The following is a 23985-nucleotide window of genomic DNA, read 5'->3' as shown; positions in this document are numbered from 1 at the left end:
CACTGAAACTCTCATTGAATTTTTTTCAATCCAAAAATAGATATACTTGCTCAGTCTACCTCAAACTGTGCTACCAGTCATCCCAAACAATTTGACAGCGATGCTGGTTGACTTGTCCAGGTTAAGTCAGAAGAGGCAAGACTTTGGCTCAATGTCATGTCATAATCCAATTTAATTATTTCACCTGTTTTTTTCTGGTAAAAAAATTGTTTTTGAAATACTTGTTATTGTAAATAAATTGTTACTGAGAAAAACGTTTTGTGTCGCTGCTTGGGACCTGAAAAGGACATTTCATGTTGCATTCATGGGTGTTTAAAACATCTTGTGCAGAAAGCATTGAAACACAACATCACTAGTTGGTTGGAAGTTGATGATCTTGCACATTTTACCAGACAAAATTTAATCCATTCAAGTTGTTATCCTCTGTAATTCAACTATTCATTTTATTCTGACAGAAAACACTTCAATCAGCCCAGTTTGGACTTGCCATGGTTCAATTTTAATGATCAACCACCGTCAAACGCAAAGATGAAAAACAAACAGGCCAAGAGGTTTTTGTGTGGTTGAGAAACGATACTTTCTTCACGAGGACATTTAAACTACGTCCATCCAGAGAACACTCTTCAAACACAAACACTGAGAAACAAACTAAATCAACACGGTGAATGAAAAAATAACCAAGCTCTTCCTCACTCCCACTCATCTTCAGCTGCAGGAGGCGCCGCAGGCTGGCTGGACGCACTGCCGTCTCTGAAGGAGCTTGTCTGGAAGAGGAGGAGGAGAAGAGGAGAGGAGCAGATGAAGAGGCGGAGCACATGAAGAAGAGGCAGTGAAGAGGAGAGGAGGTTGGTACCTTCCTGGTGTCAGTAGAACTGAAGGACGGGTTGAAGCTGGAGGTGCTGTGACTGTTGCGGGAACATTCCTCCAACCATGAGGGGACCTCCTGCTGAGCCTGGAGGAGGAGGAGGCGCGATCAAAACGAGGAAGAGGAGGAGGGGTCCTCAGGAGGAGGAAGAGGAGGGTCTAACCTTGGACAGGATGGTCAACAGGGACTGAGCCAGAGGAGCGTCCACATCGGGGTCGAAGAAGGACACGGCCCTCCCGGTGTTGCCGCAGCGAGCCGTCCTGCCGATGCGGTGCACGTATTCGACGGTGGTGGTCGGGAGGTCATAGTTCACCACGTGCTGCACCTCCGGGATGTCCAGACCCCGAGCGGCCACGGAGGTCGCCACCAGAACCGGGAACTTCCCCGAGCGGAAGTCTGCCAGAGCCTGTTCCCGCTCGCGCTGCTCGCGGTCACTGCAGCCGCCATCACATCAGAACACATCAACACACGCTTCAGTGGAACGAGTGACGCCAAAACTCCAAGAAAAAAGGACTGAAAGAGGTGAAACGGTGATAAACCTGGTAGTGACATTACTGTGACTGACCCATGGATGCTGGTGGATGGAAACTTCTCCTGACACAAGAAGCAGGCAATGAAATCAGTCTGCCTCTTCGTCCCCACGAACACCAGGGTGCGCTCGTTTCCTACACCAACAACACACCCGTCAGGACCTCGTCCTCCACTGCCAGGCTGAAGCTGAGCATGATGGGAAACATACCGATGGTTCTGAGGAAGTCCACCAGTTGATCCCTCTTGGCAAACCTGGTGACCTGCACGAAAGACTGCTCCACGTCTGTGCAGGCCCCGCCCACCACGCCCACGGCCAGGAACAGGTAGTCCTCCTTCAGGAAGTCCCCGGCCATCCTGGAGAAGGAAGGGAAACGGTTGAGGTGATGAGCTTCCAGTTAAGTGGAGTTCGTGTGTGGCGTGATCCGACCTCTGGATGTCTGAGGGATACGTTGCGCTGAACATCAGAGTCTGGCGGCTCTCTCGACCCGGCATCCCGGGCGAGCCCACCAGCGTGCGCATGTCGGGCTCAAAGCCCATATCCAGCATCCTGTCGGCCTCGTCCAGCACCAGGTAGCGAACTTTCTGCAGACCAACCTGAAGGAGTTGTGTAGAAACGTGGAGAACACGTTGTGGACATTTATAGACTTCGACACAAAACCAAGATGTTCTTTTTTCATCGTCTACCCGTCCTCGTTTAATCATGTCGAGAAGACGCCCTGGAGTCCCACACAGGACGTTGCAGCCCTTATTGATCTCGTTGGCCTGGTGTCTGGTGTTGACGCCTCCGTAGACTACGACCGGGCGCACGCACGTCCTGAAACGCAGCAGAGCCACAGTAAGCCGGGAAACCCTGAGGCGCGACGAGTAGAGGAGGAAGCGCCAACACACCCGTAAGCAAACTTCCTGGCCTCCAGGAAGATCTGGTTGATGAGCTCTCTGGTGGGGGCCACGATCACCACTTCAGGCTCCTGCTGTTCACTGAAGCGACTGGCGGCGACGCCGTCGGCCATCAGCTGCTGCAGGATGGGGAGCAGGAAGGCCGCCTGGAGGAGCAGGAGGTTCAGGACTGTTCACACCATCAGCCAGTCGACAGAGCGGGTCAGCAGACACAACACTCACCGTCTTCCCTGATCCGGTCTGAGCACAGGCCATCAGGTCTCTGCCAGCAGTGATGATGGGGATCCCGTGTTTCTGCACTGGGGTGGGCTTCACGTAACCAGATTTACTCACGTTGTTCTTCAAAGACTCACACAGACCCGCTTCCTCAAAGGTCTGAGGAGAAAACATGTACGTCACCTCAACCTTCTGCAGGAGTTACTTTATACCGTTTTCAGGACTGAACATTAGAAACGTTTTGTTAATCTAAAGTATTTGAAACTTTGTCCTGGACAGAGATTGTGTGTCCAGACTCATCTTTCATCACACAAATAAAAACCTAATCCCTGCTGCTGGATGACCTTACCGCGATGGCCTTGGGGGGGTTTGACCCGCTGACGTCCACCTCGATTTCGTCGTACTTGCTGAAGTTGATTCCGGACTCATACTGGGAGAAAATGGAGCCCTCGTCGTCAGGGAGGGTGGGTGGGATGTAGGTGACCTTCGGCCCTGCAGAACAGAGATGTTTAAGCGTGACGCTGAACTGAAACAAACCACAGAGCAGCTCTGCAATGTTTGACTTTACCTTCTCCGGCGCCGGCTTCCTTCTCCTCACCTTCACTCATTCCTACCAAACACAAACCGGTCAGATTCTTCCCTTTAAAACACAGATGACTGTTAATGAGAATTATTATTATTATAAGTCAGTAGGAACCTGGAGTGAAGACTTCTTCATCTTTGCCTCGATAACCTGAAAAGACAAGAGTTCAGCAACAGAAGACCCTTCACAGGAAGTACAGTTTGCTCACTCACCTCCTCCTCCTCCTCCTCTTCTCCCCTCAAATCCTCCTCCAACACAGCAAACAAGCGCTCATCAACACGTCTCACTCAACAAACATCTTCAACAAACAATTTTATCACCTCATACCTGATCTGAAACCTCCGTGGCCTCCTCTTCCGAAGGTTCCTGTGAACAACACGGTCAGACTCACACTCACAGCAGTTTGTTTGTTTGGGAGGAAACCAGGAGGAGCAGCTTACCAGCGTTGCAGTCTCCATCCCCTCCTGCACAAAGACAACGAGCAGCACGAGGTCAGTCACAGCTCAGATATCTGGAGGTGGAATAAAGTCTGTGTTCAAGTGTTACCTTCAAACTCGCGCTCCGTTCTGAATCCACTGCCATGTCCTGAAAACAAACAGTGAACTTTTAATCATGTTTATAGTCAAATACAAAAAAATTGACATTTTGCCATCAGTTCCTCATATCAACCAGCAAAAGATAACACATCAAACCAAGTTGAATTCCACTAGATTTTATTCAAAGTCAGCAAGCAGATGAGGCAGAATTAACTGGAAAAACTATTGAAAAGTTGCATTTGTCTCCTCGAGCAGTGAGATGAGCCAAATATTTAGAGATTTCTGATCTGAAGGTGGATTCAGACACTTTCCTCCCGTCACACTTCCTTGTTGTAGCATTCAGTCCGTTCATGACACGTGAAGTATTAAATGTTTCTATGGTTTAGAATGTTTTTCATAAATATTGTATTGCTTCATATAAGTCAAGCAGTTTTTATTTTTCAGATGGTATTTTATAGGTCTTAATTTTCTTCCTTTTATAATGGATATTTTCATTATTTCCATTTGAAAATTGGCTTTTAAGAGTGAGAATAACCCTCTATATTCCTTTAATTGAGGGTGGACAATGACATTATATTTTTTTCAGATTGTTATGAGGAGTTTTGAAAATATGCCCACTTCTGAATTAAGTCTCATTTCAGAATATGTCATATTCTGAAACTAATCGTTCAAAAAAATCTTCATCCAAACCACTGCTGAGACCGATTTTATCAATTAGTGCCCAGATCATCAACCAGGATTAAACATATTCAGTTCAAGATGGGTGTTGTGTGTGTGTGTCTCACCACGGCCTCGCCCTCCAAAGCCTCCTCTTCCTCCACCGTTGTATTTGTCCCCGTCTGAAAGACAAAAACCTGAATGATGCAGTCACATGACACAAAATAACAGAATGTCAAAAAACACTTTAGAAATGTTATGAACACAGCTTAAGTGGCTAACTCGACTATAAATGTTTTTAAAAAGAACAGGTACAACTTAACTAACTATAAATACTCAAATAGATAAAAACGGCTTTTAAAGAAGGCAGACACTAAAAAAAGTAGCCAACACAGTGAAACCATCAGTTTCAGATCTGATTCTTCACAAGTTCGACTTTAGATGATCGTCTACAACTTGTCTGAGACGTGTTGTCTTCATCTTAAAGGTTAAACATGTTTTAATTGGGTGAAAAGTAGTGAAAATGTGTTGTAAAGCTCCAGTGGAGGATCCAGCAGGACTGAGGACACACCCACCCACCCACCCACACCCACACACGAGATGAAAAGCACATGAACCTGAGAAGTTCTTCTTGAAACAACCTCCACCTCGACCACCATCACCTGAAAACACACACGGATTTATTCATGGGTTATTGAGTGTGAAGTGAGCAGCAGAGCCTTCTCCTCCTCCTCCTCCTCCTCCTCTTCCTCACCACGCCTGGACCCTTCTCCAGAGCTCTTCCATGAGTCTCCATCGGAGCCTGCACACAGTGTTCAGGTTAAAGCTCACAAAAAGCAGCAGTGAAACATCAGGCGTCATCGTCAAGAGGTTCAAACCTTCAGAGGGGGTGCAGTGCGCCATCGCAGCTTCCTGGAAACACTCACGTGAGACGGGGGCCCACACCAAGCAGACATGCAGCAACTTTTATTTACAAAGAGTATACTCACCGTTTCTTCCCACTCGTCCATTTTGCAGCTCCTGATCACATGCAAAACAAGCTACAAGTCACCGATTGTCTCATTGATACACAATAAAACATAAAAAACCATTTATAATCGTACCATTTACTTCACAAACTTGACAGAAAAGATTGTAATTAAAAATCTGATTTTTGTTTTTACATTTTGTGACTGACTTTTCCCTCCATTGTAAATGAATGGTAACCCAAATTATTAATGTCAAACACTCATATTTCATGTTCGTTCAAACGCTACATCATTGATGGCAAATGATTTTAACATCTACATTGGTTCATTGGCATTGTTATTTTATGTGGTTTTCTTTATTGTCACGGTGAACATTTACATAAAGATTTTTGTCTTTATGGGTTATAAAAATGCGGCTTTGAGTAGAAATCGATTGAAGACTTTTGACTCAAACATCCTACAGTGGATTTCTCTGAGTTAATTATTATTTCTATCTATTTCATGGTTTATTTCCAGAGAACAACTGAATTGAGTTCAGTGAGGTAAACTATTTTAATCTCTTTAAATGCCAGTGTGATGACAGAATGCCATTTTTTCATGGAAAAACCAGAGAAACTGGTTATTTTCCATTCTTAAGCATTTTTTGGAGCATCAGATTTAAAATTTATTACCCCCTTTTCCCTCTCACCTTTTCATAAATCTAATATTAATCTTTTCTTTTTTTTTTTAACCCTTACCCTAACCCATTTAACAGGCTGCATTAGGATTGCGCACAAAACAAATGTGCATTAAACGCCAAAAAGACGCTCGGAAAAGATAAACTACCCACAAGGCCACACCCTGTGGTAGTTTTTCCTTTTCCGAGGTCAGAGGTCAAAGCTGTGGCGCAGCACGCGGTGGCCACGTGACTCATTAGCAGCCCTCCAAGTGTCTCCGTTAGCTTAGCCTACACGCGATTTAAAAGTTAAAGTTACCTTTAAAGTTTGAGTTAAAGCCACTGAGGGCGAGTCAAATCGCTATAACGTTTGTGTCACATGGTGTTTTATTAGGTAAAATAAGAGGGAAATTACGTATTTATATCCTTTTAATTAGAATTAATCTATCAGTTAAGATTGCCTGGGCGGGAGAAAAAATTTAATTCGACGCTTTGTTAATAAAACATGGCATGTCTTTATCCAAAAACGAGCACCGATAAGAAAAAAAAAAAAAAAGTTAGCATCTGTAGGCGAGTTGTGACGGAGTTCACGGAGTGTTGCAGCAAATGTTAATTACTCACCTACTTGTCGTGCTGCTCTTTCAAATTAGTTGATAAATTACCAGCAGTAAAACACCTGCTGAAATTAAAAAAAAAGACAGTAAATTGTGGGCAAGTTGCAGAAACCAAAATGTGACTATTCCGTCGCGGTTCCTGGGGCTCTCTAGTCAATTCCGCCGCACGTGTACAGTCCAAACTCGCCAAATGCTGGGTTGCCAGTTCCGATACTTTCCCGCTCAACACCAAAGCTTCTATGCATAAACACACAACAACAAACTATTGGCATATATTCTATTCAAAATATTGGTATAGTTAAATTTGTTTAATTTTGCTTGTTTTTTTTTCATATTTTTTATTCATTAGAATGATCATTTTGTTTTATGTTTTTACTTCCAAGTGTTAATCAAAACTGGCTGCCCACGCTAACTATCTCAAAAGACATAATTGCGAGGGCGCTATCTTGAAAGAGGACCCATTTATATCAGTGATATAACTACAATTATTAGAACTTAATGTGTATATTTTGATTTCTGATTGTTTTTCCTTACGTATTTTCTTGGGGGTATTATTTCATTCCTGAAACGATTTCCTTCACGAAGACAAACGAGGAAGGAGAAGCTGGTCCTCATCCAAGATGGCAGCTAAACTGACACGTTAGAGATGTGTATTTGTCTACTTATATCTCTAAAACGAAGATTGATCAAAAAATTGGTAAGCTATGAGCAAGCAAGCTTATGGAAATATGTGCATCTATTTTATAAAATCTAGTAAATCATATTAGGTTTCATTTTTCATGTAAATAACACATTTTATTGAATCTTTGAACTTCGTGAAGGGGTCTCCCGGTCCTGGAGTTACGTATGTTATGTATCTACTTATCAACATGAGTAAATTCTTGTGCCTGTCTTAGTAGCAAGGCCCAAAGATTACTATCTTAGGTGGCCGTTTAATTGGAGTATTAATATTTATTGATTTCCTCTGGAATTTTCGATTGTATGTCTTAAAATTGTACATATACTCTACTTCTATATGTCTGTGATTCAACTTTTATATATCTTGGATTTCACCGGTTCGGGCCCCATGTGTTTAACTTGTAGATCTATTCCAATTGGTTCTATCCTGGAGAGTCCGGTTCCGGTGCTGGTGTCGGTCCGGTTCCGGTCCTCGTGTCGGCCCGGTCCAGCATGTCTTCCTCTAGGACGCAGTGCATTGTGGGTCGTAGGCTGCTGGTGAAGTCAAGATGGCGAAGCTGAGGCAGAGGAAAGAGCTGCAGCGGGAAGGCCGTGAATGAAGTTTGAGCCCGCGGAGGACCTGCAGCATCCACACACAGCACGCACAATAAGAAAAACCACAGCGGAGAAAGTCTCGTATGAATTCCGACGAGAAGGAGGACTGTGAGTGTGCGCCACCACAGGCCGAGACTAGCCCGGGGAGAGGAGCCGATAGGTGGGGACACCGAGAGGAAAGAGCCGGGGATGCTAACTGGGCCTATGCCGCAGAGAGCTAGTGTAGTGCTGGGAGCGGTTTGAATGTGTTACTGGTTTAATCAGGCACAGGTCAAAGAAAGCTTTGGTTTAATAAAAAGGGGTTTTGATGACGTGTTATGTTTCAAATGGTCATTTTTGCATGAAATCTGAGCAGAGTGAGGGCGAGCTTGCCTAAGCACAGTGCTAATGCACAGGTACCTGACACTTCTCTAGACCCAAACCCAAAAATAACAGTGCAGAGGGTGTAAATCTGACAGTTACTGCCGTGTTATAAGGAACTTAATATATGTGGCTGCACATTTAGCAGAATGCATTGACTACAGTGAGGTCACAGTCATTTGCAGTTAAAGAAAGGTAATGTGTCATGTATTATAAGTAAGTTTTGGTCCAGACAGGCAGAAATGTGGTGACACACTGACCTCTGATGTGCTTCTCATCCTTCTTATTTTGTTGTTCTATCAGAGAATTTGAGGAGCCTGAAATAGAAAACCCAGAAGCAAGCCGAATGTAAGTCCAGCTAATTTCTTCTTTCACAGGTTTTCTGCTTGTACTCACGTCTTGTTTCCTTTGCTTCCCATCACGCTGTTTGAATTTTCCACCTAATAACTGTGCTTTATGATTAAATGTTATTTCGCTGTCATTCTGCAGCCACGTGTGGCTCTACAGCCCCTCTGTAGTGGTTCCACAGAGGGAACAGATAGTGTCTCTATTTTGAATGAACTGTACTAACCGTTTGTTTACCTCTGGCCTGCAGGAAGCGAGCAGCCGCCAAACATCTGATAGAGCGCTACTACCACCAGTTAACGGAGGGCTGCGGGAACGAGTCATGCTCCAACTCGTGGTGCGCCTCGTCGGCAGGCTTCAGCCGGATGGACAACAACGCGGCGGCGGTGAAAGCCCTGGAGCTCTACAAGGGCAACGCCAAGCTGTGTGACCCGCACCCCTCTAAGAAGGGCACGGCGTCGGCCTACCTGGAGAGCGGGGCCCATGGTAACATGAAGATGAACAACAAAGATGTGCACTCCGTACGAGACAATTTCAAAGGTGAGAGAAGAGGCAGGGTGAACATTTATTAATGTCGGGAACCCTTCCAAACTATCTCATTGGTCTGTGTGATTGCCAGAATATTTATTCAGCCTTATCTCATGCCTTACTGTTAGCTGCTAATGCTAAGAAAGAGGGTGTGTCTGGCGGTGAACATTGAAGGAAACATGCAGTTTGTAATGATGTTTTGTCGGATTGTTTGCATAGATGTGAGCTACCTGACGGAGGAGAAGGTGTACGAGATCTTGGAGATCTGTGCAGAGAAGGAGGACTACTCGCCCCTGATCCGGGTCATAGGCCGGGTCTTCTCCAGTGCCGAGGGTCTTGTCCAGAGCTTCCGGCGGTCCAAACCGCATACCAAGGAGGAGCTAAAGTCTCTCCAAGGTAAAGATGAAGACAAAGACGAGGATGAGAAGGAGGCGGCCGCCTGCTCGGCCACCGCCATGGAAGAAGAGGACTCGCCCACCTCTTCGTCTTCGTCATCCCGGCTCGGAGAGGGGTCTTCCGGGGAAAACGACGTGCAGAAGCTGGCCCCGGACGAGGTGTCGGTGGACATCGAGGCCGTGCGGCGGGTCTATGAGCGCCTCCTGTCCAACGAGAAGATCGAAGCCGCCTTCCTAAACGCGCTGGTGTACCTCTCGCCCAACGTGGAGTGTGACCTGACGTACCACAACGTGTACTCGCGGGACCCCAACTACCTGAACCTGTTTGTGATCGTGATGGAGAACAGCAACCTCCACAGCCCTGAGTACCTGGAGATTGCGCTGCCGCAGTTCTGCAAGGCCATGAGCAAGCTGCCGCTAGCAGCACAGGCAAAGATGGCGCGGCTGTGGTCGCGCTACAGCACCGAGCAGATGCGACGTATGGTGGAAACCTTCCAGCAGCTCATCACCTACAAGGTCATCAGCAACGAGTTTAACAGCCGCAACCTGGTCAACGACGACGACGCCGTGGTGGCCGCCACCAAGTGCTTGAAGATCGTGTACTACGCCAACGTTCTGGGCGGTGACCTGGACACGGAGCACAACGAGGAGGAGGACGAGGAGCCCATCCCTGAGTCCAGCGAGCTCACCCTGCAGGAGCTGCTGGGAGAGGAGCGGCGGAACAAGAAGGGGCCCCGGGTGGACCCCCTGGAGACGGAGCAGGGGATCCGTGCCAACGACTGCAGACGGCCACTCATTCCCTTCGAGGAGTTTGTCAACGAGCCACTCAATGAAGTGCTGGAGATGGACAAGGACTACACGTTCTTCAAGGTGGAGACAGAGAACAAGTTCTCCTTCATGACGTGTCCCTTCATCCTGAACGCCGTCACCAAGAACCTCGGCCTCTACTACGACAACCGCATCCGCATGTACAGCGAGCGGCGCATCACTGTGCTCTATAGCCTGGTGCAGGGACAGCAGCTCAACCCCTACCTCCGCCTCAAAGTGCGCCGCGACCACATCATCGACGACGCCCTGGTCCGGGTATGTGGCCGACCCCCCCCCACTGCTCCCCCACCCCCCGCCCCTTATCTCACCCAGTGTCTGTCCTGTCCCCGCAGCTGGAGATGATCGCCATGGAGAATCCTGCAGACTTGAAGAAGCAGCTGTACGTGGAGTTCGAGGGAGAGCAAGGCGTGGACGAAGGAGGCGTTTCCAAAGAGTTCTTTCAGCTGGTGGTGGAGGAGATCTTCAACCCAGACATCGGTAACTCTTTTCTTCTCTTCCCACACTTCAGAAACAAAGGAGATCTTAGTCCAATATTTCAAAATCGACCCACTTCTCATAAAAGAATAAGCACTGCGTCTCCAGAGCACACGTAGCTCTACAGCTCCTCTGTAGTGGATCAATTTAAAACATCCAAATTCAAACCTTAAACAACTGAAATAGCTGAAACCACTAAAATAGCTGAAACAACTAAAATAGAGGAGGAAAAAACTACTCAAATTCCAAAAATGGCTGAATAAAGGTCAAAGCTGTAGAAAAGATTAAAAAGGTTAAATCACTCTGGGTGTCTAACAAACTTTAGTTTACGAGTCCAAATACTTGAAACGGCTAAAAGAAGCAAACATTTCTGAAATGGCTAAAGATAGCTGAGATTGCAGAAACCGCAACTAAAGATGAAACAAGAAAAGTCATCATTAGAAATAAAAAAAAAATTAAAAAGCCAAAGTTTTTTAAAGAATCAGATCAACCAAAAGGTAAAGTGGCTAAAATGACTTAAAGTAATGGGAAGAAAAATCTGAAATGCTTTGAACGCTGTTAAAAAGAATAAACCACCTCTTAAAGCTAAAAGGGTCAAAGTGCTGCAGTAGCTTAAATGGGTAAATCCACCGAGTGTGTATTTCCTCTGATCCTGAGATTACATGCGCAGATCTTCTAACTGGAGCTGATCGTCACTGGTTTAGTGGGAATCGCCGTCAGACTGGTTGAACAGTTTGCTAATATGGCTCCACTCTCCAGAGAAGACGGAGAGAACCCGTCGGTGTAATCAGAGAGGAAGATGTTGTTTCACTTTCGTCTTGTCTGCAAGTTCATACCAGTTTGCTTTTGAAAGTGCCTGGATGACGGAGGAGCGATCTTTCTCCCAAAATATGAAGAATTCAAACACACCAACCCGGCGAAAAGCAACTGGCAGAAAATCGCAAACTCTGCGTAACTTCGTGAGATTATACAATATTAATTAACTGTATAATAGAAACACATAGGCATGGCACTGATCACTCAATTTCACTTTATAACGTTGTCGGGCAGAGCTTCCTTAGCGCTCTTCCTTTAGCTTAGATTTTCCATTGAGTTGTTTTGAGGCTCCGCCCCCCATGTGAGCTCCTTTTGCCTTGGAATTTTAATTCCTCACTGTGACAGCACGAGTAGTTGTGTGTTCCATAAATTAATGTTTCTGCAGTTCTGCCGTACGTCACCATTAACCTCATCATTTCAGATCAAGCCGAGTGGACTTGAGAACAAGTACAAAAACATACTTCAAAACACTCACAGACGAGGCTTTATTTTATGTCAAAAGATGGCTTCGCTTCCTAAAAACAATTTCTCTCAATCTGCGCACCAATCAGGATCTTCTAAGAATGAACAGGCCACTTTCCAAGAGCTCTGATTGGTCATGGGGCGGATCTTTTATACATGTTGATCTCTTATCCAGAACATAACCTGCTCCGGTGCAGGTTAGCGGTTCAGACTAAGTTACTGGTAAGAAGTGAACCAGCATGGAAAACCCAGAGTTAATCCTGAAGTTACCTCAATAAGAGAAAATCCCGATTTGTAATATTGGCCTCGTTGATGTAATCTGATGGTTTATGTCCCATAGTAGTTGTTCTGTACCAACAGGGGGCAGCAGAGCCCCTCTGAGAACTGACACGGTCTGTTTGTGCTCCCGCAGGCATGTTCACATACGACGAGCGCACCAAGTTGTTCTGGTTCAACCCGTCGTCATTCGAGAACGAGGGCCAGTACACGCTGATCGGCATTGTTCTGGGCCTGGCCATCTACAACAACTGTATCCTGGACGTCCACTTCCCCATGGTGGTCTACAGGAAGCTCATGGGCAAGAAGGGGACCTTCAGGGACCTGGCGGACGCTAACCCGGTAACGTGGATTGTCGCGCGGTTTGTCGGTCCGACTCTGTCCGTCGGCGCCGCGCTCATGTCGGTGCTCTGCTGCTCAGGTTCTGTTCCAGAGTCTGAAGGTGCTGCTGGAGTACGAGGGCAGCGTGGAGGACGACATGATGATCACCTTCCAGATCTCCCAGACCGACCTCTTCGGGAACCCGCTCATGTACGACCTGAGGGAGAACGGGGACAAGATCCCAGTGACCAATGAAAACAGGAAGGTGAGTACAAACATGCTCAACCTTTTTCCGGAAGCTCATTTCAACTGCATGTAAACATGTGGAGATGATGAGAGGAACGGAATCCAATTTGCAAAATCAAAATCTTTTATAGCGACAAATTCGATAAATGGATTTCTTTGCCCAGCCCTAATTTAATTAAAACAGGCTACAGATTTCATTGTTTAACCTCTGTGCCTCCCTAAAGTACTCATTTCATGCTGCTAAATACTCTGTTATAAAAATACTCTTTCAGCTGTTTTACATGAATTTTTTTTTTTTTAAAAACACGTTTAATCATCAAACCAACAAACTGTTTGTATCACAGATCCCATAACAGTCCAATGTCACAAGCTCATCTGCAGCTCTTAATTTGAAGGATTGAAATCTGTTTACGTCAAACGTCTTTCATATCTTTGTGTGTGTGCAGGAGTTTGTTGCACAGTATTCAGAGTACATGCTGAACAAAAGCGTGGAGAAGCAGTTCAAAGCGTTCAGGAGAGGCTTCCACATGGTGACCAACGAGTCTCCTCTGAAGTACCTGTTCAGACCAGAGGAGATCGAGCTGCTGATCTGTGGGAGCAGGGTGAGGACCGCCGCAGAAACCTCCTCCTCCTCCTCCTCCTCACTCACTCACTCACTCACTCACTCACTCACTCACTGTCCTGTCTCTGCTCCTCTCAGAACCTGGACTTCCTCGCACTGGAAGAAACCACAGAGTACGACGGCGGTTATAACAGAGATTCTCGAATCATCAAGTAAGAAAGTTTTATTGTTGCTTTAAACTCTCATCTTGAAGTTTGTCTTATAAATATATTCATCCCAGCAAACAACTAAAAGTGAAAGTGCTACACTCCAGACAAAACGGTTTCTAACTCGATAAAACAGATTAAACAAACTTAAAAACGGTTGAAACACTTTTAAAGCTTTAAAGACTGAAGATAGCTGAAGATAAGCTACAACAGGGATTGCTGAAAGTGCCAGGAAACGCAGTTAAAAGAGCTTTAAACGGGTGAAACTTGTGTGTAGCTGCCATCTCACCGCGGCCGTCCGTCCGTCTGTCCTCAGGGAGTTTTGGGAGACATTGCACTCGTTCGGTGAGGAGCAGAAGCGCCTCTTCCTGCAGTTCACCACTGGCACTGACCGAGCCCCGGTGGGCGGCCTCGGCAAGCTGAAGATGATCATCGCCAAGAACGGCCCCGACACGGACAGGTGAGGGTCCTCCCGCAGGTTGAGCGGCCAGCACAGAGGCGGGATGTGATCTTTGACTAGTGTGTGTGTGCGTGTGTGTGTGTGTGTGTGTGTGTGTCCTGGTGCAGGTTACCCACGTCTCACACTTGCTTTAACGTGCTGCTGCTGCCCGAGTACAGCAGCAAGGAGAAGCTGAGGGAGAGACTGCTGAAAGCCATCACCTATGCCAAAGGGTTTGGCATGCTCTGAGCCCCCACCCCCCCCTCCCTCCCTCCCTCCCTCCCTCCCCTCTCTCCGAACGGACTCCTTCTCAGAAAGCCCATCGAACCCGGACCCCGCCCCCTCCCCCGTCTCAGACACAATCTCCAAGGTGACAAAACGCCGGGGCAGAGTATGTTTGGAGGAATACTGGTTGTCGTAGAGCGCGCTCGTAGTTCTGCTGCTGTGCCTGCATCATCCCCCGTCAGTCAGTGTAAGCACACAGACCTTCTGAAGTACCCACTCCCACATCCACGCAGCCTCCCTCCCTCCTTGTTCTGTTTTTGTTTTGTTTTTTATGTACAGAGAGGATGGTTTTCCTTATTATTTATTTTAAGGTGAAATGGGTTCTTTTTCCTGCCTGCCTGTTGGGGGAGGGTTCAAATTAAGCGACGATATAAAGCCCCTGTGTGGATTAAAACCACGTTCAAGTAGCTCTGAACTCTGGTCCACAGACAGGATCTAGTAGTAGAGTAGCTTTTACTGCAAAATATTCTATTCCCCACTGATCATTCCACTCACGTCTGATTGGACCTGGTCCCGCTGCGGTCTGCCCCAGGCCGACCACAGCCAGTCCAGCACGGTTCACCACACCCCCACGGTCCTTTACAGTCTGATCCGGCCCTCCGGGCCCGGTTCTGGTCTATCATAGTCTACTTTGTTCCCGCCATCATGGCACAAGATGGTCCGTCATGATCCATCACGGTTTGTTTTGGACAGTCGCAGTCCATCACTGACTAACGTGAGAGGATGATGGACCGCGATCACGTCTCTGATCACCGTTTTCTCTTCTCGGTTGTCTTTCCGTGGTCCATCTTGTTCCATCACATCCTCCATGACCCACCACGGTTCCGTTCAGCCCGCCGAGGCTCCTTTGAACGGCACATCATCAATTCGCTGCTTCACTAGTTTGTTTTTGTTTTTTTTCTTTGTCTGGGGCGGGGGGGGGGCATTGCAGGTTGGACTAAAACATGTCAGGCTGTGTAAGTGCACTTAGACATTTTCAGAATGTTTGTTTTGTGGCCACACGTCGCCATGATTGTTCGAAGCATTTTATTTCCTTGTCTTCCTGTGTTGACGATTCTGAATAAAACAAACAAAGAGGAAACAGTATTTATACGTCGGTGCAGCCGGAGGAGGTAGAGCGCCCGCGAGGCGTTCACGGGCCGTCTGTTCTTCTGGTGCCATCCTTCGCGCTTGGCGGGGGAGGGGTCAGGGGGTCTGGATGTGGATCTGGACCGGGGGTCCGGCTGTGGTTACACTCGTTCTTCCGCTACCTGGTGAGACGCTCCCGTCAGTCACTTTGCAGATTAGAGACACGACACTCGTATGAAGATTCTTTCTTTTTATGATGTCCATTTTATTCATTTATATTTTCTTCTTCCTCCCATCGACATTTTGACCACATGCTTGTAATTCTACTTTTATTAAAGTCTATTTTTTTAGTTTTCATTCGACATTATGTTCACATCATTTTGAGTTTCTGCTGAACTCATTTTTTTCCCTGTTAATTCCCATAAAACGTCATTCTGCTGAAGATTTAACTTAAATCTTTTGCAATTTGAATTCTAATGATGTTTCTTCCATGTAAGTCAGCAATTCTCAACGTTTCAGCTTAACTATTGATATTCTCACTTATTTGATGTTCTTAAAATGTCGATTTCTGATAATTGGACTTTTCGAGCATTTTTTTATTAGTGTACCAAAATTCCCCAAAAATCTATGGTTTTAACTTAATTCTTGATAGTTTCTTCTGTTTTAATATTCATATTCTGGATCAAAATTTCTTTTAAATATGTTCATTACTTTCACTAATATTCAAAAATTTATAATCTTTTGAAATGATTTAAAAAGATCTCAATGAATTTCTGTTTTTTAAAACTTTAACTTGCCTGTATTGATTTAATTTAAAAGTTTTGATATATTTCAACATTATTAAATTATTTCTGTACAATTTTCCACTTTCAACCATCTGAATAAAAAAGATCTTTAAGTTTTGCTTATTTCTATTCTGGCTACTTTAGAAATTATTACTTTATTAAAGTCAAAGTGAAGAATAAAAAAATTTGGTTTCTATTATTTCTGACATTTAGGTTTTTTTTTAAAGTTTGTATAAACTAATTTTCAGAAATAATTCAGGCTTTTTTCTAAATTTCATTTATATAATTGGATCCTCGGTCAAATTTTTTATTTTTTCTCTTTTAAACACTTTTATGTTTTTTTCAAATACACAAAAGAAATGTGCAGTAATTCATTTCAATATTTCATGAGGTTTGGGGCTTTTTATTTTGTATTAATGTGGCTCTACTCCACCACTGCAGTGGGTGAATAATGTCCAGGTAAATGAGGAACGAGCTGAAATGAGCCCTTTTCAGAAAAGTTGTCATATTTTAAAAGAGTGTTTGATTCAGGTTGGATCTGTGGAGACGGGTGTAACCACTGCTGATTTTTAGCACTTTGTGTTTGAGATAAACACAGTTATTGACTGTGAAAGGATGTTTTCTGTCATTTCTACCAGTTTCTCCTTCAGATCTGTTGCAGCAGGAAGCTTTCTCAGATTTTTTTTAATTTTATTTTCAGTTGGGTTTGTTTTCATTTGACACAACTCATTTATCCAAAGTGTCCTCACCGCTTGTTTGAAGGGGAAACAAAATGCAAACCTGAAAATAAGCTGAGCACAAACCCAGAGGGCTGCGGCTCTGCAGCATCTCCATGAAGATTCCACTGACTTACAAAAGGATAATGAACATTTACCTTCAGTTTTAACGCACAGCAGACTATCTTTTAAGGAAACCACAGTTTCCTGACGACGCTTTACCTGCATGTGAGCTAAAACTTCTGAAACTGTCTAAATGGGTAAAACTGCTTTACAAAGATAAAATGTCTTAAGAAATCTCAAACCTGACAAAGTGTGAAATGGGTCTAATTGCAAACTTTTCTAAAAACAGTTAAGATAGATTAAAAACTGCTTATCACAAAAAAAGCAAAGCGCTGAAAATGGCAAAATGAAATAAAACCGTTAATTATAGTGAATTTAATGAAACGTAAGCAGATGGAGATGAATTTTAAGTGGTAAAAAAAAAGTCTCTTTTGGTCCTAAAGTTACCAGACGTCTGCTCTCGTCACATTTTGTCTCTCTTTCAAACAAGTAATTTGACACCAGCCTCCTCAGCCTGTCCACTCCACAAGAAAAAGTCCATATCATTCTAAAGCTGGTCAACATGCGGTTGTGTTCGCTTTGAGATATGAAGAATTGTTTGATCATCTGCTGCTCCCGAAAACCACTTCTCATGTGACGATACCTGAGCCAACAGTCTGCCGGGTCTGGGTCTGGACCCGGGTCAGGATCTGGACCTGGGTCTTGGTCTGGACCTGGATCAAAATGCTGAGTGAGCCGCTCTGGCTCCGTTTCCTCTCCTCCTCGTGGGTTTATGGAGAAGCCCTTTGGTTTCAGTGAACGGAGTGCCTCCATGTGGGAGGCTTCTGAAGCGCTGAGGCTCACCTGGACATGTGACCGGGCTCCGCAGCCCGCTGAAGGTCAAGAGGTCACGGGTTCGATGAAAGGCTGAAAGTGCTCAGTGTTGTGAAAACATGCTCAATAAAGACAACTGCTTTTTTCCAGCTTGTTTGGCCTGATTTTAATCCAGATTTAACCCAGGTAAAGCAGGTTTACCTTTAGTTGTCGTTTTTCAAAGCTGTTTTGAATATTTTTTAATTTTTCCTACGATTTGATCTGTTTTAACATTTTTAGCAATTTTTTCGACAATCTATTTTTGCAACAGTTTTAACCAGTTTCAGTGGTTTTACCAAATCTATTTTAGCCTTTTATTCCAGCCATTTGAGATATTTTATTTTATGCATTTATTTGCATTTTGTCTTCACGAGTTTGAACCTTTTGAGTTGTTTTTTGAGAGCCATCGTTTAGCTGGAGAAACAAACGCCAATGAAGGGTTTTTTTGTGATCCTTTTTATTACAGAAAATGAAAATCATAAAAAAAAACTGCTGATGTGTAAAAACAAGGCCGTCTTTTTTCTCCTCACCAGGTTCCTCTGGAAAACACAGTGAATGAGTGATCAAACTTCTAAACATTAATTATTGTCAAAAAAATAAAAGCTCAAACTGTGTGACTTCTCAGCATGATGGACCCAGCTAACCACTGCACCACTGTGCCGTGCCTGTACAATATGTACACAGTGTGTATTTAACTGTGTTTTAGTACCTTTGTTCTGCTCGCTATTTGTCCCGTTGAGGCGCAGTAGAGGCGTTAACAGTTCAACCAGAACGTCATTCTGCACCAAACACAAGAAAAGTCTTCTAGAAAATATAGAAATATAAAATACTCACTCCTCCTTTTATTAATTATTTATAATAATCTGGATAATTGAATACCTAAGATTAGCTCAATTGTTTTTCTATATCATAAGAATTTTTTTTTTTATAAGTGTGATACACATTTATTCCTTGTAGAATTTAATTTGGAACCAAATTATAATAGTGTTTGTGTTTATATAGACAGTCTGAAAAGGTTAAAGTAAAAACGCTTTGCTTCCCTCGAGTGGGTCTTGCAGGAAGAGCTGCAATATTGTGAGCCTGTGGAGGTTTCAGTATTTTAAATTAAATAACTATCGCTGACTTCCTCTGTCAAAACCAGTAGAAACGACAGAGGGGATTCCCTGCAGTGAGTTCCCTACCCGAGAAACGGGTTCTTGAGGTCCAGACTGTTTCCAGAGCTGCATCCTGATTGGTCGACTGTGGCCGTGATCTGGATGTCGTGGCTCTGCCTGCCGGGACAAAGGGTTTAGAACATGCAGGAGGTTTAAATACGCCTCCATGATGGAGAAGTTTGAAATGTCACCAGATTGAACGGCAATAATCTGATCAGAGCCGCACAGGAAGGACTTTACTGCTCAGAGGAAGAAATCGCTCAAAATTTTTGTATTCAATTTGAGAGTTTCGACATCTCTGGCTGTTTCGGGAAGCGTCCCTGTGTGGTCACCTGTCGTTGGCGGTCAGCAGGACGGATCCGGACAGAGTGTGACCCAGCCTGGCGAAGAGAGGCGTCTGCAGCAGACACCTGACCTGAGACCATCGAGTCAGAGGCTCGGTGGGAGCCGTGGAGAGCCACACCGTCGCGCTGCGAGCAAAACCCACATCGTTACGTCCTCCCGACAAAACTCTCAAGCACAATGTGGGAGGAAAGTTCACCTGGATCCCCGATAAGCCACGTCGAACCAGAAGGCGAGTCCGTGAACCAAACCGGACTGGAGCAGCGGGAACACAAAGGGAATCTCTATCCTGGAAACACGGGTCACGTTCAGGGGAAATACTTCTTCATTCAGGAGTCTTGAGTCTGTATATAACCTGTGTAGATCTTCTCGTGTCGCCTCCCGGAAGTCGATGCTGTGCTTCACTGACTTCGCCATCAGGATCTGCACGTCGAACGTGTCCTGATGAGGATTAAATACAATCTGTTTATCACGGTGTTTATTGTAGAACCCCCTCGACATAAAACAAAGCAAGCTTTTAACACTCTGTCGCTGATAGATGATGTAGGATGTACTTATTGGAGTTCTACAAAGCTTCCTATCTCCCGACTAAGAACTTCTTTATTTGAACTAGGAAGTTTGTGACTTTCCTTTAACTGGTGAATGTCAGGAGAGTTTGAAATATGTCACCACAACAGGCTGCTTGAAGAACTCGTCCACGGCAGAACCATGCAGAGCGCTCAGGTTCACTCCATAGAAATTTCTCTGCTGCCTGCAATGAAACCAAGCATGAAACACCAGCACACACACACACACACACACACACACTACTATCACGACACACCTCTATGCTGATGACACTGTTTTTAGCTTTCCAAACTGCTTTTCTTTAAGAGTCATCATATCTGATCTCCTTTATCCATTTTAGACTTCAGAGATACTGCAAGGGTCCCTTTTGTGTCTCTGTCAAGACTGTCACTTACCTGTTTGTCTCTTCCTGTTTTATTTTGAAGTATCTGTCTCGTCTGTCTTTGCTCACGTACCCTTCCTGTTTGTGTGTGTCTGATTAGTTTTTATTTGTATCGCCCATATCTGCCCTTCCCTTGTGTATTTAAGCCCCTCTTCCTCTTGTCTCTGTGCCTGATTGTCATGTCGCTTGTCTCATGACTCCGGCCTTTTCCCTGCGTTTTCCTTGTGAACTTCTCCCTGTTTTTGACCTCTGCCTGGACTTTGACTTCGACTTTGGATCAGCACTCTGGTTTTGTACGCCTTGATTTTAATAAACTCCGTCAATAATCTGATCTGAGTCTGCCTTTGGGGTTCACCACGATCCGTGACTGATACATAAACGCCCTTAAGCGTACATAAATGCTTTTAAGTTAATTATACTCTACTTTACAAATATACTAATTTTGCTATCAAGTCTTAACCTGTATTTACTTATTCAATAATTTATTCTATTTACTGTGAAGTCTATATATATATATATATATATATATATATATATCTACAGACACACCTCATTTTATATTAAAACATTTTTGTTATTGTTAAAACTTTTATTTTCCCTCAAGTCATCTTCATTAATCTTTATTTGTAATATTGGTTTTGAACGATGCTGCACTTCCAAATAAACATAGTGACCATTATAATACATTATTAAATTATCAAGTCCAGTAGACCTTTAAAAATATATATTTTTTCAAATTTAACTTAAAAAACATTTTCCCAATTAAATCTTAAATAAATAAATTAACTGGCAGGCCAGCAGAAGTTCATATCAGTTTAATCCTTTAAATTCAGGACCAAAGTGAACATGATCATTTCATATCCAACATAAAACATGGATGACTGTGTGTGTGTGTGTGTGTGTGTGTGTGTGTGTGTGTGTGTGTGTGTGTGTGTGTGTGTGTGTGTGTGTGTGTGTGTGTGTGTGTGTGTGTGTGTGTGTGTGTGTGTGTGTGTGTGTATGTGTGAGTGAGTATGTGTGAGTGTGTGTGAGTGTGTGAGTGTGTGAAGGGGAAAGAATAGCTCCAGTGTGTTTGTGTCCTCATGCATGTCTTTATGTGTGCGAGAGACCAGAAAGCCGCCTGTGCGTAGTGCTCTAAGTAGAGCTGCTCGTCGCTGAAGGGAGCCAGATGAATATCAGCGCAGGAGGGGAACAGCAGGCCTGCATGGAGATCCACACATCAGCACACACACTCACACACACACTCACTCACACACACACACACACAGACCTGAATCATCCACTCACCATTGGGTTTCAACCACTTTCTGGCGTATAAGAAGTCGTCCATCAGCTTCTTGTTGAGCAGCATGTAGCCGATGGGCTCGGAGATGATGACGTCCACCAGTTCATCGCAGCGCACCTCCTCCACCGACCCCTCCAGGACCCTGATCCGCTCCTGGAGGTGGTTGTTGTGGACCAGGATCTGTACAACCAGGAATGTCAGTCATTCTTAAAACAGATTTTTAAAGTGTTGAGACTAATATTTTGACAATAACAGACAACGCCCTTCAGTTCCATCACGTATGCTTCGGTTTGAACATCACATTTCTCACAATGGGCACATAAGACTCCTGCTGAGCTATGAAACATGAACAAAGACGCCAAATCTCCAACCAATCAGCGCTCTGGTGGTTTTTAGGAAGCGGTGATCAGAGATCAGCCTCGGTTCTGTGAGAAAAGCCGATATAATTTGCAGATTTTTGAGTCCTGTGAGGAGCCTCATGCAGCCTTTCTTCTGCTGAAGCCTGCGCCAGATGTTGCTGCAAGTCATTACCTCTGCAGAATGCCACGCTCTGCATGTGATGTTTGTACTCTACGTGTGTGTGTGTGTGTGTGTGTGTGTGTGTGTGGGTTTCTCTCCAGGCTTCACAGGGCCAAAACACACACACACACTGTTTTCCAAACTCTGGGTTTTCTGTGGGTCGGTTCAAACAGGCTGAGAGTGGAACGTGATCAAACCTGCTGAATGATGTCTGAAAGGTTAATAAGAAATGAAAAGATGGAGGACTGAAGAGTTACCCGTGTATACGTGGCTGCGGGGCTGGACTCGACGGCGTAGACTCTGGAAGCTCCGGCCTGGACGGAGAAGAAGGAGAGAATTGCAGAACCACAGCAGACATCCAGAACCACCTACAGAGACAACAAGAGAAGCTTTAACGGGTCAAATCTCAAACAATTCTTACACTTACAGTATATTTCTGTTTCTCAAAGTGGCTCATGGCTCAAAAGGGCTAAAAAGACCCCCCAAAAAAACTAAAACTGATAAAATGACGACGTTGGCTAAAACAACAAAAACGCTAAAATCGTGATTGTAATACTAGTTTGTGCCACAAGGTGGTGTAATGAGTCAGTGGAAGATGGAGCAGTGAGGATGAGGATGGTGGCTGAAGATCTCAGTCATAACAGGGTAACAGAAAGGAGGCTGGGGGTCTCCCGGAGCCCACCTTGCCTCTGAAGTCGCCCTCGTTGGCCAGGATGGCTCTGTGGTAGGTGGCGATCCTCAGGTAGTCCTGGAGCAGACTCTGCTGCTGGCCCAGACAGCTCTGGAACTGAACACACCACTGTGAGGCAAAGCGCCACTCGCTGAACGTGAAACACCTCCGCCGTCCTACCTGGTGACCCTCCAGCGGTCTCCTGGGAGACGCCGCCTGCTCCTCCTGCTCCTCCTCATGGCTGGCTCTCCTCAGAAGACTCAGGAACGCCTTTATTTCTAAAGGGGAAACAACGGGAAGTGCTCTTCAGGTCTGAACTCCCCAGAAAGTTCATGGGGGAGTTTCTGAAGTACCAACCGGTGGGAGTTTTGAACTGCAGAAGAAGACTGAGCTTCCCGATGGTGACGAGGAAGGACTGAGCTCCCACCTGACAGCAGTCCTCCGACACGGTCAGCTGGTACACGGTGCTCCTGTCGGCTTCAAGCACAAGACGCTTACATCTTCATAGAGGCCATTTCATTCAATGTTGGTCTCCTTTTAGACTGACTGGAATCAGTAAAGTCTCTTAAAATGTAGGTTCTTTCTTTGTTCCTATCTTGAGTTATTGTCATAAATCAGTAAGCAATTGGATTTTACAAGAATTTCACCTTCTTGAACTCAGTTTTATTGAGTCTTTACAAACAATCTGCAGAATCGATGGAGTTATTCTGGTTGTACAAGTCATGCAGTATTCTATAATCGACTCATCTTGAAGGGAGATGACATTTAGAAGATGTGTGACAGAGACTGACCATCCTGCACAGTGATCTGTTGAGCCTCCTCCAGGCCGGAGCTGAGCATCACCGTCAGGTCCTCTCCGGCTTTCTGCCTGCAAACACTCAGGTTCATCTGAAAGCACATCACATCACAGTTCCTTACATCCCACCACATCTGCATCAATGCTTCCCACTCAAACTGAGCCGAGCCCCATGCTGCTGAGCTACAGGTGTGTGTCAGGTGTGTGTTAGGTGTGTGTGCCTCTGCCTCACCTCCTCCTGCAGGGTGAAGACCCTGACTGGGAACGCTGGAGACTCCTCACTGCTCTCCTCCATTCTTCAGACTGAAGGAAAGCTGCTGTGTGAGAGGAAACTCGGGGGGCGGATAGAAGTTACTGAGAACTTCACCAAACCCGCTCAAACTACCACAACGCCCTCTCCTGGTCAAACTGCAACACTGCAGGAGCAGAGGAAATGGGTTGCATGTTCA

At 45.0% G+C, this 23985-nt stretch overlaps 3 protein-coding genes across 4 annotated transcripts; 1 reads left to right on the top strand and 2 right to left on the bottom strand.

The window, feature by feature from the left end:
* Positions 1–689: 689 nt before the first annotated feature.
* ddx4 (DEAD (Asp-Glu-Ala-Asp) box polypeptide 4) lies at positions 690–5295 on the bottom strand (the record flags this gene model as incomplete). The annotated part of the gene is made up of 19 exons (XM_080492698.1): positions 690–764; positions 854–952; positions 1029–1299; positions 1431–1530; positions 1605–1750; positions 1824–1990; positions 2081–2210; positions 2285–2439; positions 2516–2668; positions 2859–3001; positions 3078–3119; positions 3207–3242; positions 3420–3458; positions 3533–3556; positions 3639–3677; positions 4414–4467; positions 4869–4947; positions 5040–5087; positions 5275–5295. 19 exons carry the CDS (start codon positions 5293–5295, stop codon positions 690–692), a joined length of 1821 nt encoding a protein of 606 aa, XP_080348824.1.
* A 2419-nt stretch (positions 5296–7714) lies between these two features.
* On the top strand, positions 7715–16024 carry LOC308127669 (ubiquitin-protein ligase E3A-like). 2 transcript variants are annotated; one of them, XM_080492864.1, is made up of 11 exons: positions 7715–7902; positions 8458–8502; positions 8750–9039; positions 9247–10505; positions 10583–10727; positions 12415–12620; positions 12700–12864; positions 13292–13447; positions 13546–13619; positions 13930–14073; positions 14181–16024. In XM_080492864.1, the coding sequence occupies exons 1-11, from the start codon at positions 7796–7798 to the stop codon at positions 14299–14301; spliced, it is 2712 nt and encodes a 903-aa protein (XP_080348990.1). In that variant the 5' UTR covers positions 7715–7795; the 3' UTR covers positions 14302–16024. The 2 variants fall into 2 exon arrangements, with proteins under 2 accessions (XP_080348990.1, XP_080348991.1); XM_080492865.1 differs by having other exon boundaries at positions 7734–7954; positions 14181–15396.
* Positions 16025–18255: 2231 nt separating this feature from the next.
* LOC308127536 (histone-arginine methyltransferase CARM1-like) lies at positions 18256–23841 on the bottom strand. Its single transcript, XM_080492655.1, has 15 exons — positions 23769–23841; positions 23532–23628; positions 23098–23217; positions 22921–23018; positions 22753–22857; positions 22328–22438; positions 21554–21731; positions 21376–21466; positions 19987–20068; positions 19673–19758; positions 19517–19606; positions 19308–19445; positions 19003–19092; positions 18531–18600; positions 18256–18360 (listed from the first exon to the last, which is right to left on the bottom strand). Exons 1-14 carry the CDS (start codon positions 23829–23831, stop codon positions 18576–18578), a joined length of 1374 nt encoding a protein of 457 aa, XP_080348781.1. The 5' UTR covers positions 23832–23841; the 3' UTR covers positions 18256–18360; positions 18531–18575.
* Positions 23842–23985: the final 144 nt, after the last annotated feature.

The sequence above is a fragment of the Lipophrys pholis genome (assembly GCF_963383615.2).
Source record: "Lipophrys pholis genome assembly, chromosome: 23".
NCBI lineage: Eukaryota > Metazoa > Chordata > Actinopteri > Blenniiformes > Blenniidae > Lipophrys > Lipophrys pholis.
The sequence above is the reverse complement of the archived record's forward strand: the minus strand, read 5'-3'. Positions and strand labels throughout refer to the sequence as shown.